The sequence below is a fragment of the Podarcis pityusensis genome, assembly GCF_964106645.2.
Source record: "Podarcis pityusensis genome assembly, chromosome: 9".
Taxonomy (NCBI): domain Eukaryota; kingdom Metazoa; phylum Chordata; class Lepidosauria; order Squamata; family Lacertidae; genus Podarcis; species Podarcis pityusensis.
In genome coordinates this window covers 1918674-1936619 of record NC_138034.1, presented here as the reverse complement: position 1 = coordinate 1936619, position 17946 = coordinate 1918674, and the positions used below count along the sequence as shown (strand labels likewise).

Below are 17946 nucleotides of genomic sequence, written 5' to 3'. Positions count from 1 at the left end.
AGAACTGTTGGACTCCAACTCCCATCATCCCTAACCCCCAGGCCATGCTGGCTGGGGCTGATGGGAGCTGAAGTCCAACAGGGTCAAGAGAGCCAAAGGTTCCTCTTTCCTGGTCTACAGACAACAGTAGACACATACAAACCTGTCTTTTTATTAAGAGGATTCTCAAAGCAGCTAACAAAACTAAAACCAAACAATCGAAAAAGCCATGTCATCAAAGCAGAGCACATCAACACATTAAGCATAAGACAGCAGACAACTGAAAACTCTCAATCAGTAAGAGGGACAAGAAATCAAGAAAGAGCGACACTGAAGGCCAAAATATTTCCTAAATATAAGACTTTGCTTGGCAGCAAAAGGACAAGAAAGAGGTGAGTGAGTCTCTTCAGGAAGAAAGCTCCACTGTTGGGTGCAGCCACTCTCATGTCCCAGCCAAACTGGGAGGAGGACTTCTTTGAAAGATCTCAAAACCTGGACAGCTCATACAGAGGAAGACAGCCCCAATATTTCCATGTTTTTTTAAATCAAGGGGTGCAGCATGTCCCCAAAACAAGTTCTCTGCTTTTCAGGATTTGAATGCAGGCCTTACAGGCAGAAGTGCAGCATCCTGTCCATGTGGGAAGAAGGTTTCATTCATAAAGGCCATTTTTCACATTATGCAGAAACACAAACCAGGTTGTACTCCAGTCTCAGGCCCGTAGCCAGAAATGTTACAGTCGGGGGGATTAGGGGAGGGGAATTGTTGTGGCAGAGCAAGCATAAATACGAGTGGTCTCATTTGTTTTAAGCTATTTTTAAGTCACTTTAAAACTGCTTGTGCATTATCTCTTATAACTCCACAAGTAAAAGGGCCACAAGTTTGAAAGACTTTTAGTAAGTGCGAAGGAGCAACTGTGGTGAACTCTGTTCTCCCTTTGGGCAATGCTTCATCCAGGCCCAACCATTAGCAACGTTAAATCAATGTAAGCAGTTCCCCCATGGTGACAGCTTGTGTTGTTTCCACCCCTCCTTCCTCCTGACGGCATGGTATTAGGGTCTCTTTCTTTCTTTCTTTCTTTTTATGTTCCCCTGGGAAATTCAATTAACAGTGTCAAGTCTCCTCCTCTCAATGAGTGACACTATCAAGATCTTTTTCACCACCCCTGACAAGCAAGATGTGTCCACTGATTTCTTGACTTGCAAGTTAACAAGAGAATTACTGCCCACTTCTATAAATGACTATATATGATCTGTGTCATAAACAGCGTGACAGCTGCCAAAATCAATCTTTCATGACCCTATCGATTAGGACACTCAGAAATAATGAGACTTCACTAGTGGCAGAATAATGCTTGGGTGGGGAAAGGAGGGAGGAATGTATCTGTTCCTTACAAATGCCGTCGTATTCACCTTTCCTTTGCCCTTTTCTCACTGTACAATCTACGAGCAACGGAACAAGATTATAAAGGCAGCAATCAATGTTTCCCCTCTCTTTCATGATGAATGTGACTTTTTCAAAATCAGGAGAGTATAAGAATCATACAGTTGGAAGGGACCCCAAGTCATCTAGTTTAACCCCCTGAAATGAAGGAATCTCAACTAATAGATGGCCATCCAACGTCTGCTTAAAAACCTCCAAGGAAGGACAGTCCACCACCTTCCCAGAGAGTTCATCCCACTGTTAAACAGCTCTTGCTGTCACGACAGGTTTTCCTGATGTTCACTCAGAATCTCCTTTCTTGTAACTTGATGCCATTGGTCCAAGTCCTAGCTTCTGGAGCAGAAGAAAACCACCTTGCTCCATCTTTCATGTGACAGCCTTTGAGATATTTGAAGATGGCCATCATATCTTGTCTCAGTCTCATTTTCCAGGCTAAACACACCCAGCTCCTTCAACTGTTCCTCATAAGGCTTGGTTTCCAGACCCTTGATGATCTTGGTTGCCCTCCTTTGCACAAGTCCCAGCTTGTCAACATCCTTCTTAAATTGTGGTGTCCAGAACTGGACACAGTATTCTAGGTGTGGTCTGACCAAGGCAGAAGAGAGTGGTGTAAGTCAGTGTAGAAAACACTTGACTAGATGGATAAATGGTCTGACTCAGTATAAGTCAGCTTCTTCTCATATTTCTATGCTGACAGAATGCCTCAGCAGGGCTTTATGCTAGGAACACATGGCAGTCCAATAACAGGTGATCAGCAGTTCAACCAATGCCTCTGCAGCTGCAGTTAGTGAAATGGCAGGCTGTGCAATGTATAGTATCTTAAGGTTTATGCGCAAGCACTCGGTGATGTGTCTGCTCCCCACTCTGAACTTTAACCAGGCTCCTGGGGAGGGAGCTGAACCATGAAAAACAACAATCTTAGCGGCTCACATTAAACTTTTTAACAAGGATCCTCTGGAAGGACAAGGTTAGAACAGTGATTTATCAGAGGTAGGGATCAGAAAACACAGGCTATTCTGGCAAGAAGGGAAAGATAGAGCCAATGAGATCTCAAATTAACATGGGAGCAATCATGCTAACAACTATTGGCACCTCTTCAGTTTTTCAAGCACTTCCAATGCAACAAGGTTGCTTAAATTCTGCCCAAGAGCAGTGCTATTATGATTTTCCTACTCATATTGAAATTGTTGTTTAGTCGTTTAGTTGTGTCCGACTCTTCGTAACCCCATGGACCTCCCACAGTTTGGTCAAACTCATGTTGGTAGCTTCGAGAACACTGTCCAACCATCTCGTCCTCTGTCGTCCCCTTCTCCTTGTGCCCTCCATCTTTCCCAACATCAGGGTCTTTTCCAGGGAGTCTTCTCTTCTCATGAGGTGGCCAAAGTATTAGAGCCTCAGCTTCAGGATCTGTCCTTCCAGTGAGCTCTCAGGGCAGATTTCCTTAAGAATGGAGAGGTTTGATCTTCTTGTAATCCATGGGACTCTCAAGAGTCTCCTCTAGCACCATAATTCAAAAGAATCAATTCTTCGGTGATCAGCTTTCTTTATGGTCCAGCTCTCACTTCCATACATCACAACTGGGAAAACCATGGCTTTAACTATACGGACCTTTGTCGGCAAGGTGATGTCTCTGCTTTTTAAGATGCTGTCTAGGTTTGTCATTGCTTTTCTCCCAAGAAGCAGGCGTCTTTTAATTTCGTGACTGCTGTCACCATCTGCAGTGATCGTGGAGCCCAAGAAAGTAAAATCTCTCACTGCCTCCATTTCTTCCCCTTCTATTTGCCAGGAGGTGATAGGACCATATTGAAATACTCCCCCTCAATGAGGCCAAACTTAGATTAACAAAATGTTTAGGGGTATGCGTAGAAAAAAAGCACTGCCCAGGAGTATGCAATAGCAACATGCACACTGGTACAATTCTTTTCACAAAAGTCAACTAAAATTCTCAGAAACTTAAAGCTCTTGGTAGCCTGCTGATTATGTAATGTTGAAGGAAGATGGATGTCGTTTGGGGGGAACTGCATTTATATTACTGACAGTTTATTTCCTTTCTTGTTACACTAAAGTGGTCGGTTTTGGCAGTGTCACTAAATGCAAGAAAAATATCATTTCCACAAAATGTGAAGAACATCTTAACTTTATTCATAAGGAGAGGAAATTCAGCCATCCATCACTAGTGTATCCTTAAACTGTGTCGATTGTTAAGGGAATTTGCAATACCAAGGAATACCAAAAGAGTCCTTTCTGTCTTTAGAAAACAGGCCAGAGTAGGCATTCTAACTTCCCAGATTATTCAATCCTGCTTATATCACATTTCGGTGAGCACTACTGCCCAAGCAGCAACTATGAACTAGCTATCCATCAGTATATTTTTTTTAAGAAGGCAATTTATTTTGGCTTTGATTTTTTAGCCATGGGACCAGCAACTGTCAAGCAATTGATAAAGGTAAAGGTAAGGGGGCCACTAGGGGGCGCATTGGAAGATGGCCGACAATACCATCTCTCCGACCCACACGGGGTAATTAAGAGGCTGTTATGGGAGTAGGCAGCCTCCCTTGTTGCCCCAAGGAAATGGGAAACACTGCCCTTGCCTGCTGTGCCCATAAATCACCCCCTAATTCAAAAGAAGGGGGTGAGGGCCCTAGGCAGAATGCCCCCGTGTGGACATCGGCTCTCCTGGATGCTGTCTCTGATCGCGCACTAGTTGCAGCAATTTGGAATAATTAATTACAAAAGAAGCAAATGCACATATTTCAAGTGAAGAAGGGGAGTGAAGTCTGCTAATTTAAGTGACCTCTGTGAAAGAAGACGACGGGCTGGAGAAACAGGAATATTTTACAATGAAGATACACCAAAGGCGGGGTATGTTGACAACGGGGCTGAATGGGGGGGGGGGACCTTTTTTACTTTCCTTCTATGTGATTTACAAGAACCCCTCCTCATTAGAACCGTCGGTTGAACTGACCCAAGCAGGATGATTAAGGTCTGTGTGGAGATAAACTTTAACCAAAAGTATGCTTTATGGAGACCGAGAAGCAATAAGAGCTTTTGGGAATGGCGCAGCAATTACAGTGGTGCCTCGCAAGACGAAATTAATCCGTTCCGCGAGTCTCTTCGTCTTGCGGTTTTTTCGTCTTGCGAAGCACGGCTATTAGCGGCTTAGCGGCTTAGTGGCTATTAACGGCTTAGCGGCTTTAAGAAAAAGGAAACAAACTCGCAAGAACTCGTCTTGCGAAACGTCTTGCGAAGCAAGCCCATAGGGAAATTTGTCTTGCGGAACGACTCAAAAATCGCTAAACCCTTTCGTCTAGCGAGTTTTTCGTCTTGCGGGGCACCACTGTAATTCGGAGTCGCCATCTTGCGAAAGGATTTACAGCCGGGAGGAAGAACGGATTTGTTTTCAGACTGCATTCCTAGTGAATCTCCTCAGAGGTTTTGAGAAAGGAGGCAGATTGGTGAAGATTAATGACGCTAAGACTGTTTTGATGTATGGAAGTGATGTTATATGGAAAACGTCTGGATATGGCTACTGGATAAAAAAAATAATATCCACGCAGGATTACAAACTGTTCTAACCAGCTTGCGGAGACTATCAGAGGTCACAAAGAGAAAGGAAAAATATATGAAAATAACAACAAGAGATGTGGAAAAATAATAAGAAAGGACTGGATAGTACTGTGAACATCATAAGGTTAGATTTGTGGACATTAAAACAGCAGTAAGAAGCAAGAAGTTGATTGGATCCCTTCGGAACTTGAAATATGGGTACCCCAAACAAAAATTTAAAATTCGGCTGTGTAATTTGGAATTTATGTAATTTGGTTTGATTTGATGTGATTGGTCGGTTAATAAAAAATTTTTCTTAAAAAAGAAGAAAAGATAAAGGTAAAGGTAAAGGACCCCTGGACGGTTCAATCCAGTCAAAGGTGACTATGGGGCTGTGGCGCTCATCTCGCTTTCAGGCCGAGGGATCCGGCATTTGTCCTCAGACAGCTTTCCAGGTCAGGTGGGCAGCAGGACTAAACCACTTCTGGCACAAAGGAACACCGTGATGGAAGCCAGAGCGCACGGAAATGCCGTTTACCTTTCCACCGCATCAGTACCTATTTATCTACTTGCACTGGTGTGTTTTGGAACTGCTAGGTTGGCAGGAGCTGTGACAGAGCAATGGGAGCTCACCCCATCATGGGGATTTGAACTGCTGACCTTCTGATTGACAAGCCCAAGAGGCTCAGTGGTTTAGACCACAGCGCCATCCGTGTCCCACCAATTGATAAGAGCTGTTTGACAGTGGAACAATCTCCCTTGGGAGGTTGTGGACTCTCCTTCCTTGGAGGTTTTCCAGCGAAGATTGGATGGTCACCTGTCACAGATGCTTTAGCCTGCAGTGCAGGGGGTTGGACTAGATGGCCCTTGGCATCCCTTCCAACTCTACATTTCTATCATTCTATGAATTCATAAGTATTCATTCATTCATTACCTAATGCAGGGCAGTCTCTAGGTGACTTACAATCAAATTAAAAGAATAAAAATTCCATCATGCTTCCAACTGAAGAGGAAAGTCTCAGCCTGATGCTGAGAAGAGGCTAGTGTTGGCACAGCAGAGCATGCCACAACCGAAGAGGCTACTCCCTTGTTGCCATTTCTTCTTTGCACAGCCCTGGCACACACCATGCTGCATCCAATGTGCTCCCTATTATGTTCACACGGAGCCTGCCATGGCTTCAAGAACCAACAGCAGCCAGAAACATCTTGCCTCTCCGTTGTTTCTGCTCCTAGGGAGTAAAAGAAGCCCCCTCAGCCACCAGGTCACCCACTTTCAGGCTACCAGTGGAGAGAGGCTTGTTCCTGCCTGGGGTGTAGAGGAAGACAGCAGATGAGAGAAGACAGTGGGCATTGGAAGAAACTTTGGTGAGAGGAAGGGCTAATTCATATTAACATTTAAATTACTTGTTCTGAGCCAACTTGGAGACCGGAATGCTAGAAAAGCAACTCAAATAACCAACACACGACTTAAATAACTAACCACAAAGATGTCACCAGATTAAATCAGAATGTTCACTTGTAGCAGCTGGTGCCAAGAACACATGAAACAGCTTGGAAATAAAAAGAGGTGCTTACTCATATTCTGAACCACCCACGCCTAGCTATGAGTGGAAGTGGAGAATCACTTGTAAATGGAAATTAAATTATAGTCAAAGAAATGATGGTGTAAGTAACCTGAATATTTGGATGCCATTCCTCATGTGTACTCACTCCGTTCGACAAGTGAGATCCTGCTCCAGGTGCTCCCACCAACCAAAGCCCAGCACAACTCTGCCATGAGCAGGGCCTTCTCAATGCCCTCCCCAAGGGGCCTTGGGAGGCCAGGAGACCTGCCCAACCTCATCACAAACGTGCGCCCCCACAAGCTATGGCCTCCAGTTGTTGGATTCCCAACTCTCATCTGCCCCAACCAACACTGCCAACTGTCCGGAATGAGAAGACACCTGGCAGGCGACAGCTTCCCTACACCTTCAGGTGCCCGGAGGGGGACGGGTGTTGTTTTGGGGGTGTTATTTGTTTTGCACTGCAGCATCACTATTTTCTCTGCTTCTTTCTGCTGTCAAAGTGTGGGTTTATGTTTCATTTTTCACTTATTCTGTTATTGCTAATTTGTTAAATTGGTTATAATCTATAAATGTTTTGGGTATATTTATAGAGAAATGTCGGGTCTAATTTTTCAAAATAAGTAAGACAAATAAAGTTTCACAGTGCTATCTTGTGTATACATACACCTATATAAACAGAACCACTTCTGTGCCACTCTTTTTTTTTCTTAAAAAATAAATAAATTACTGCCTGTACTACCTACAAAACAGTCTCTGTAGTAAAACGACTCGTGAAGAATTTGTGAGGAAAATTCAATAACGTTTGTTTAGGTTACTGTATTACGCCACAATTAGCAATGGTATGATTACAGACAGCATCAGAAATACAACCCGCACTGCTTACAAATCTGCCACCAAAGAGAGATACCTCCTTGCGATAAGGGGGAAATACTTGTTTGATTAAACTGCAGGCTTGTTTTTAAAAAACATTTTAAGTTCATGTGTACAATAGTTCCTGAGAAGAGTTAGACCTATTATGCTGTTAGCTGATGGATATCAATGTGAGCAACAAGAATCCATGTTTTCCTGTTAAAATATATACACACCCTTGGCTCAAATGGACCAATTAAGAACAGATATTCGTAATACTGTACATATGTTCATTTTTTCCTTATCCGCCCTGAGGCCTAAAGAACAGTTTGCCATCTGTGCAAGATTTAAATAACTTATAGCGAAATGGTGTCCCATTATAGGGGCAGATCTACTGCAATAAACCTTTTGAGTTAAGGAAGTGTTACAAACTGTTCGCCTTTTTTTTCAAATATCCTCCATCATTTATTGATGACATTTGTGTGCCACCTTCATAACATGATGTTTGTATGGCAGCTTTGAATAAATAAGTGAAAAAATTAATGAAATTCAAATAAAACCATTAAAAACAAGAATATAAAACCCCCAACTTGCTGCATTCCTAGAATTAAAATGAATTCTAAAACAGAGGCGCAATCTATTTAAAAGGCCTGGGTGACTAGAAACATCTTCACCAGGTGCTGAAATGACCAGAAACACAGTGTCAGGTGTGCCTTTGGGGAACACTATTCCATAACTTGAAAAGGCCTGCCTCATTTCATTCTGCTGGGAATATGGAGCAGGGCCTCCTAGGACATTAATGTTTGAGGATGGGAGAAAGCAGTATTTCAGGTAAGCTTGGTCTTATTCAAGGAAACTGAATCTTTTAACTGTTTATGTAATTAATGAATTTAAATCCTTCTCTTTGAGGCCCCTTACAAATGCATATCCTTTCCCTCTCAATCCCTCTTTCCCTTTTAGGTCATGTCTTTTAGCCTGAGAGAAGGCTTGCATGTCTGTGCCTCTCTCTCTCTGTGTGTGTTATTATCATCACCTCTTTGGCAGCCTTTATTTGGCAGCCTTCTGTAACCAGGAAGGACATGTCTAAGCTTGCTCTAAGCTCAGCCTGCATGCTCAAAACTATATTTCTGTATTTTGTACCCAAGAGTATTCTACCTGTGTTCTCCTTGCTGCTGAATGTGATAGCGCATAAATCGGACCTTTGGATTTTGTAAGCAAACCCTTTTTTAAAAACCTACTTAAGAGTGGTCTGTTCATTGAGAGGGGGGAAGAAAAAGAGAAACGCTGCAAAGAGCCAAAGAGGTGCTCTGTATTCCTGACCATTCGCCCAAGTGGTATTAATGAGTACAAATGGAACTTGTTAGCCTTCATTCCACAACAAATTAAAAACCCCATTCAGATCAGCTTTTCACATGTTGAGAAGTGAACACACATCTTTAGTCAAGAGTCAATATGGCGTAATGGTTAGAGCAGGTGTAGCCAATGTAGTTCCATCCGGAGGTTGTTAAGACTACTGTCAGACACAGTCAGCATGATCAATGGTCAGGGATGATGGGAGTTGGAGTACAAACAACTGGAGGGCCACATGCCAGTCACTCCCTGCTGTAGTCTAACCCGGAAGTTACCAAGGCATGGATAACTGTGTAGTAGACCCCAGGGTACATTTTCTCACATGTACATCTCCTATGTTGAATGCACAAATTGCACTCTCCTAGGAGAATGGTTCAGTTGTGCTATGCTACATGAGTGCTGACATGTAGAATAGACATTGCACAGTACAGATCTCCCATTTTCAAGCAGATACTTCTACAGCCCATATTTATTTTTCTTCCATTGCTTGTGGTATTTGGATTTCAATGAACCCAAACCAAAGCAGGCTTTGCCAGAATCTGATATTGCACCGCATTACACTCAGCGACATGGGTCACGGAATATTTTGCCTTCTCACTTCCACCAGCTTATAAACTTTGGCAGATATGAACTTACTTAGTAACGTCTGTGTGACATGCTGCCAGCTTTAAGCAGCAGTCTGGCTGTATTCTTAAAAACAGGATTCGTATTTTTTTGTGGGGGGATCCATGTCAACTCCATCCATTTAAATTCTGTTTACTTGTAGTAATGGCACACACATGTCTGAAAAGCTGCTGATAAGCCGCACAAAGCTTATGTTACTCTGTTGCGATTCAAAGCCTGAAGTTAAATTCATCTTTAACCAATAACCAGAGAAATGGTTTTACATGAGACTGAATCGAGATGCAGTGATTTTCCATTTTGTTTGGTTAAAGCATTAAGGATTTTCACAATGTTAGATGAAATAGGAGAAACACACACTTTGGGAACAGTAAATTACTTGTAGGAAAAACACTGTAGGAAATGCCTTCTCCCGTTTGGCTCCTTCTCTGTGCTCCAGAACTAGGATCTGTAAGCAAGGCCTGGCTCTATATTCCATCATGCTGTATGGCAGCGAGAGGGAAGCTGTGGTCCTCCAGATGCTGCTGAACTCCAACTAGTATGGCCAATGGCCAGACATGATGGGAGTTTTAATCTAACGCATCTGGAGGGCAACAGGTCCTCATCCTTGCTGTAAGGTATGAGGACAAGGAGAAGAGCTGTGAGAATACAACTGACGTGGCGGCTGCAAAAAAAGCTTACCTGCTCCCAGTGCTATTTTTCTAGAAGAAGATTAATGCCTCCCTTTTCTTATAGTGGCAATGGCACCCACCTGAGAGGTGCTGGAACTGAGTTCCGGCTGAAAAAAAGCCCCACCTGTTCTATATGCATACAAGAGAAGCAAACATAAGATGCCCAATTTGTTGTGAAATGTATTCATCTTCTCGTTTCAGAAATATATTTTCAAATATATTCTCTCGTTTCTCTTTCAAATATATATGCATATGCACTGTTCTCTGATGCTGTAGTAGACTTCTGAGATTTAATGTTGGAGATTTAGTGATATTTAATGAATGATTGGTTTCTATTTTTTCTATATTCATGATAAAAATATTTGAAAAGAACATTTAAAAACAATTAAATCAACTCAAAAGGATGCAGCAGCTCAGGATGGCATTTTCAACTAGTTTTTCTGTTTTCGATATATTGATAGTGCAACTTTCACCTAATAGCTGTAGAATATAACACATAATCATAAAACCTCTCATTTACACCTCTTGGGGTTGCAACCAACTACATTTTATTCAGAGTAGACCCACTGAAATTAATGGGAGTAAGTTAGTAATGGCCATCCATTTCAGTGAGTTTTGTCCAAGTAAAACTAGTTGGATGTAACAACACTTTCAAAAGTCACATGAACAAAACATACTGGGATTTGAATAAACATGCATGGAATTGCATGGTCAGTCAATATCATAAATGCCACAGATTAATTAATCCACATACACACATATCTATACCAACACAAACGTGTGCATGAAAGAGAGAGAGTGCGCCCCTGCGTGTCTAAGTAACCAAACGATGGGTCTGCAGAGGAATGGCGAGTTGAGCAACAAGAGTTATGATACCTCTTTTTCCAGGATACGCGAAATCTCTCCCAATATCCTATCCAGAGCTGAGACTTTGTTGCTGTCTTGAATTTGAAGTTGCTTTAGTAGGTCTTTTACTAATCGCTGCAGCCTTCCATGCAAATGGGGGGTGGGGGAGAGAAGAAAGATAAAGATCAGAATTGGGAAAACGGCATTCCTGTAATATATCACTGAGACTTGATTAATCATAGCATGCTAAAGAGAGAAACATTGTGAGCCTAGGCACTCCTACTCACAAGTAAGCTCCACCAAGTTCAATGGACCCCCCCCCCGGTAAGTGTGTAAGTAACTGCCATCCAAATGTGTGTTTATATTGCAGTGGCATCCAATGCCGGAGAAATGCTCCAAGGCACAGGGTTGGGTCTCTGCTAGCGGATTGCCTTCTGGGAGTCGAAAGCCTCTCTCACTATCCAACCTCTCCTCTAGCACTTTTACGAGGGTTGGGCGGGGGATATCACAACTGGAGAGAGACCTGTTGGAATGTAATGTAAAAGTGCTGTCTAAAATGTATAAAATATTATTGGAATGGGAGACAAAAGGATGAGCAAGTAAAATCCTGTATAGAAACTTATTTATGTATGCTATTACAGCGGCAAGAATGTTACTCGCCCCTAAATGGAAAGAAGCAGAAGTCCCAGCAAAGGAAGAATGGTTACAAAAACTTACGGAATATGCAGAAATGGCAAAACTTAGTGGAAGAATAAGAAATCAAGATAACAAACTTAATAAAAGAATGGAAATGGTTTATTGAATATTTACAGATAAATTGTAAACAGATAAGAACACTGACAGGATTACTGTAATAACCTGCAGTTTCTAAGGGTATATATTTTAAGTAGATGAATAAATGAGCAAATTATGTTAATTTGGATATGCAGAAGATATTAAAAATAAATTAAAGGAAAGAGAGGGAAGGAAGTCAAGTTTTGAAATATTAAAATGATTTGGGGAAGTTTTTAATGTGTGATGTTTTATTCTGTTTTTAATCTGTGGGCAGCCACCCAGAATGGCTGGGGAAACCCAGCCATATGGGCAGAGTATAAATTATTATTATTATTATTATTATTATTATTATTATTATTATTATTAAATGATTGTAAAACTAGTGAAATGTATAAATCTGAAAAGCATAAATTATTTTTTTTAAAGAATACAAAATGGACACTTATCAGTTATTAGATTGACCAGGAGCTAGATAAAGTCAAGAAGGGACAGGGCTCATTGGTGCACTGCATGCTGAGCTTGCGAAAGGCTCCAGGATTTTTCCGGCTGGGAGAAATGCTGACAGCCAGTGTTATGAGCAAGGACAGAGAATCTCAAACTGTGGTCGCCCCACGAGTCAGTGGTATCTATACTTGCACCACACTCAGCTGATTTTTTTCTGAGGCCATTTTGACAAGACCCTTCACTAAAAACTACTGGGCTGTATCCAGCTAAGCTGCATTCAGAGCAGACCCATTGAAATGAATGGACCTAAGCCAGATCCATCTATTTCAACGGGACAACTCTTGAGTACAGCTTAGTTGGCTACATTAAGTTTCCTGTTTTTCCTGTAGCTTAACTAGAAACACAGTCCCCTCTTCTCCTTGTGGGTGACCTATGTGCCTGCTCAGTCTGCTATCCAGGTGCTAAAAGCTGACGGGTAACATCAAGGCTCATCTGCCCTTCCTTCCTTCTCCTTCCTTCCTTCCTTCCTTCCTTCCTTCCTTCCTTCCCCTTCTGATTCTTTAAACAGCCCCTGGACTGGTCAACCTGCAAATAAGAGGCTCCTTAAAAAGAGGACTGTCATCTATAAAGTCGTACATGTGGCTAGGTTGTATCTCCCCCCACGTGCCACTCCCAGATGTTTGCCTGGCCCTGTCACTCCTATTTTCTGTTCTGCTGTCAAACCTTTCTATTCTGGAGGGGCTTTGGGTTGGGGGGGTAGTTGTGTATTAAGTCCCGGCTAGCTGATTTCTCCTCACTACTGTGGATTCTGCTGTGATTATAATTGTGCTGACAGCAGCTGTTTATTTTGTATTTTTAACTCTTTCTTTTTCAGATGTTTAGTGAGCATAATAATAATTTGTAGCATCTCCTTATCAATATTTTAACGTATTTTGAGGTTTTGATGGTAAAGCAGCATATAAATCCTGTCCAATAAAAATATATATATATCAGAAGAAATCTCCATCTAAACTGATATATTTAAAAGGTTTCTCAAAGTGGACATAGTAAAAATGGCCTCAATTCAGGAAACAGTTATGAGTGTGTTCTATTGACACCAAATTACTTGCTACTTATATGTTTACTTGGAATAAAATCAGTGTGCTTGTGATTACAGCCAGTGTTTTTTTTTTCTGGGGGGCACGCATACCCCTAAACATTTTGTGAATCTTCGTAGAACTTTTGTCCATTTACTATATTTATTTTCCCCGATTTGAACTATAAAATAGTGATTTTCTTGAGTCGAGAGCACCCCTAAACAATTAATTAATTAATTTTAAAAAGCACTGATTACAGCCATTGTCATGATTACCTTAAACTGGCCTTTTAAAGCCGGATCATTTTTTAAAAGATCGTAGATCCCTGCTATTAGTTTCCTTTTAATCAGCCAGGTACAGGATTGGGGGCTGACACTCAACTCATGTGTGTTCTGGCTTGACAGATACATTTGAAAATAGTCCTCCCCCCCCCCCGAAAACAAACCCCAGATATAGTCTTAATGGTGCTGCATTCCTTCTGTTTTTCCAGCTATAGTTAAGTCAAAGGGGAGCCTTACAAAATTTCCATAATTCTTCAAAGCCCTATCTACCGAGACTTGCATTTCCGCATCCCTAAAGGATTTTTCTCTCTCATTTCCCCTCATATTGCAGAATATAAAGTTACCTTCTCTTAGATAACTCTGATTGTTACAGAATTGCTTAACTTCTTGGAGAACTATGGACTGAGCAGTCTGTGGACTCAAGGAAAGTAGTCATATTCCTTTCTTTTTAAATGCTCATCTAGCCTCCCTATCAATATTGTAGGAACCGTCTGAGGATCTGTCAAACTTAAGACTATGCTGGATTGTGTAGGAAGTTCATTCTTAAATCAGTCTCTATCAAAAAAATTAGGAGGGGGATTTAATTGTGGTTTACTTTAGCTTTCCCCAACATCATACACTCCCGACACTGCTGCATTTCAGCTCCTCTTATCCCTGATGATTGGCCATGCTGGCTGGGGCTCAGGTTGCTCTGTCGTTCAACAGGTTTTGTACAAAAGACTGCTTCTATCCCAAGGCCTCTCACCCCTGGTAAGTGGAGAGCTCTCCTTTAAAAAAATAAATAAAAAATCTAGAGAAGCATCAAGAACTAGCTTTTGGTGATCTGTTTTGTGGGAAAGTTGGAGGAAGCAAGGGGAACTATTTTAAATTTATTTCACAAAATTTATACACTGCTTGATTATAAAGGTAAAAAAGGTAAAGGACCCTGACAGTTAAGTCCAGTCGCAAACGACTCTGGGGTTGCGGCGCTCATCTCGTTTCACTGGCCGAGTCCACAGTTGTTCGGGGTCATGTGGCCAGCATGACTAAGCCGCTTCATAGAATCACAGAATCATAGAGTTGGAAGAGACCACAAGGGCCATCGAGTCCAACCCCCTGCCAAGCAGGAAACACCATCAGAGCACTCCTGACATATGGTTGTCAAGCCTCTGCTTAAAGACCTCCAAAGAAGGAGACTCCACCACACTCCTTGGCAGCAAATTCCACTGTCGAACAGCTCTTACTGTCAGGAAGTTCTTCCTAATGTTGAGGTGGAATCTTCTTTCTTGTAGTTTGGATCCATTGCTCCGTGTCCGCTTCTCTGGAGCAGCAGAAAACAACCTTTCTCCCTCCTGGCGAAACCAGAGCAGCGCACGGAAACTCCGTTTACCTTCCCACTGGAGTGGTACCTATTTATCTACCTGCACTTTTGGCATGCTTTTGAACTGCTAGCTGGGCAGGAGCTGGGACTCAGCAACGGGGATTCGAACCACCAACCTTCTGATCGGCAAGCCCTAGGCTCAGTGGTTTACACCACAGCGCCACCTGCGTCTCTGCAAAGCAGATTAACAGTGTATGGGTGGGGATAAAACCTCCATCCATCTTGTATCAGTGGTTTGTGGTGCTAGTTTTGTCCCACAAATGCTTGGCAAAAGTTCCCATGGTGGCCTAATTGGTAGGGTCCCTAGAGGTTCTTGAGTTTCTGCTCTTGCAAGAGACTGTACATGCTCTTCTGCCCCAGCTTGAACAATGAGGGGACCATGTTAGAAACAGGCTCACTTTTCTTAAGCTATTCTTTAGCACAAGGTGCCTGAGTGGAAAATGCCTTATGCCTGGGGAAAGGGATTCACAGCTGAACCCAAGGATAGTCCTACTCAGAGCAGACCCATTAACTTAATCAACCTAAGATAGTCAAGATCATTAACTTCCATGGCTCAACTCAGAGGAGGATTAGGACTGGATACGGCCCCCTGCCTCATTGCCTCTGCATATTCTAGTTGCCCTTTCTGACTCCCTAAACCCCTCCCCCTCTACTTATCCCAGTATTTGGATCGTAAGCCTTCAGGCAAAACTAGCTTTTTAATAGCCCACCATCCCATGCAGCCCTTCATTTATTTAAACACTATAATAGCAGCAGCAACAATCCACACAAGAGTATTTACATTTGGAATTGATTGAAACATTACCTTTATCAGCACCAAAATCATTTTGTACATTCTACACTGTGATTATAGATTCAAACTTTTTTAGCTTCTTACTTCTACTATGGATTTTGGCAAAATTCCCCCTCCCCATTCCAAAGTAACTTTCTGCATGTCTTTTTCTCATTCACAGGAAGTCAGAGAGTCTCTCAAAATAGAGAGTGAAAACCATCACTCCTTTTAATAGTCAATCAAGGTGGTCAGTGCCACCAAGACTTTAGGCAAGAGGTTTGCAGAAGGACTCTTGGCCGATAAGAAGCCTAGAGCAGAGGCGAGAGGAGGAGCCACGTGGGAAGGCTCCCTTTGATGGGGGGGGGGATGCTTTGGGGGGAGAAAGAAAGGGCTGGCTGGGGGGGGAAGACTGTCTCCTCAGTCACCTCCTTCCACACATGCACCCACGCGCGCTCATCTCTCCAATGACAATGGATAGATCACTGCCTGTTTTTTTTTTAATACAGTGGTGCCCCGCAAGACGAATGCCTCGTAGGACGAAAAACTCGCTAGATGAAAGGGTTTTGCGTTTTTTGAGCTGCTTCGCAAGACGAATTTCCCTATGGGCTTGCTTTGCAAGACGAAAACGTCTTGCAAGTTTGTTTCCTTTTTCGTAAAACCGTTAATACCTGGGGTGCATTGCTTGGCAGGGGGTTGGACTAGATGGCCCTTGTGGTCTCTTCCAACTCTATGATTCTATGATTCTATGAAGAGGTGCAGTTGCGACTTGACTTCGAGGAGCAACTCATAGCACACGGTGTGGTAGCCTTTTTTGAGGTTTTTGAAGACTTTGCTGATTTTTGAAGCTTTTCCAAAACTTCTTTTGCAGCCATTTGGTAAGTTAAACTTTTAAAACTTTTTGGGGGTTTTTGGATTTTGGGTTGGGGTGTTTGGAATTCAAGGACTTGGTGTTGGGGAGAGGTTTGCAAGAATCTGGAAGCTTGTGTGGTTTTTTTCTGCATTTTTATGATTTTTTTGTGACCATTGGGCCACTCTGCTGTTTTTTTAAAAAAATATCTGGGTTTGAATTTCTGTGTGGTGGGTGGCTGGGGGAACAGTTGAGGAGGGGTTTGCAAGAATCTGGGAGCTTGTGTGGTTTTTTTTTTGAATTTTTATGATTTTCTGTGACCATTGGGCCATGTTGTTTTTTTAAAAATGTTTTTCTGTCATGTTTAGAAACTTAATTTATTCTTCCTTCAATTTTTGAAATGCTCTTTACAGTATGTGTGACTTTAAAGAGCACTTAATAAACTCTTGTTGTACCAAATTTGGCTTTGTTTGGACTTTTTTTGACCATAGGAACGCATTAATTGAATTTCAATGCATTCCTATGGGATTTCGTGCTTCGCAAGACGAAAAATTCGCTAGACGAAAAAACTCGCGGAACGAATTAATTTCGTCTTGCGAGGCACCCCTGTACTGGGTAGTAGATGGCAGCCTATTTGAAGTTGGACATGCCTGGCCTAGAGCATCAATGAAACTTGGGGGTGGGGAGCAGAATGCCCTGTGAAAGGCATCTTTCTTCTTTTAAACAACTCCACTAGGGAAAATGAAAGACAGTGATTTCAGTTTTTCTAATTGCCCATATGCATTGTGAATCTCGGGGGTTGTTATTGGGGGAGGTTCTTGCTTTCCCCCGTCTTTGTCTTATTGGCTGTAATTTCCCTTTTTTATTATAGATTTCAATAAACATATTTTCAAAAAGAAGAATGGAGAACATGCCATGTAATGGTTTCCAGTTGTACCAAATCAATTCACAAACCTTTCACGGGAAAGGAAGGGAAAAAAATTATGCTCACAATTTCTCTGATTCCCATTTGTTACAAACAATCAACACAATAAAAAGATTAGCTATTGAGAGTCATGATATTAGCAAACAGCTACCCAAAATAGTAAAAACACCCGACAGACCCACTATTTTTGTTAGATGAAATGGATTAAAAGAAAATACCCAATTTCCTGAAATGATCTTACTAGGAAACTCAGATGTCTCACAGCTGGAACTGAGAAGGAAGCTTCTGAACAATAACGGGCAAGAAAACAGCAAGCTCATGCTTTCTCACACAAGACCAATTAAATCTTCTGATGGAACCAGTTTTATTAATCAAGAAGAGTTACCTTTTTATCTTTTTCTGTTTGTTTTTCAAACAATTAATTGATTCTATATTTACTGCTAGCTGCTAGGAAGGTTATTTTAAGAAAACAGAAATATTTAAGGGTGGGTTAAATAAAGATTAAAAGTATAATCTAAGCTGTATCCATTGCTATTGCTGAAAAACGAACTCAGAAATTAAGGTATAGTAGAGGGCAAAATAAAAATAAAAATACTAAC

The 17946-nt window shown here is 41.9% G+C and overlaps 1 protein-coding gene across 8 annotated transcripts in view; it reads right to left on the bottom strand.

Moving 5' to 3' along the window:
- Nucleotides 1–17946, bottom strand: part of SCAPER (S-phase cyclin A associated protein in the ER) — a 227172-nt gene that overhangs the window by 93471 nt on the left and 115755 nt on the right. For all 8 annotated transcript variants that reach the window (XM_081021507.1, XM_081021500.1, XM_081021502.1 and 5 more), the window contains one exon: nt 10899–11010. In XM_081021507.1, the coding sequence (XP_080877633.1) occupies nt 10899–11010 (112 nt within the window). The remainder of the gene's footprint in view (nt 1–10898; nt 11011–17946) is intronic.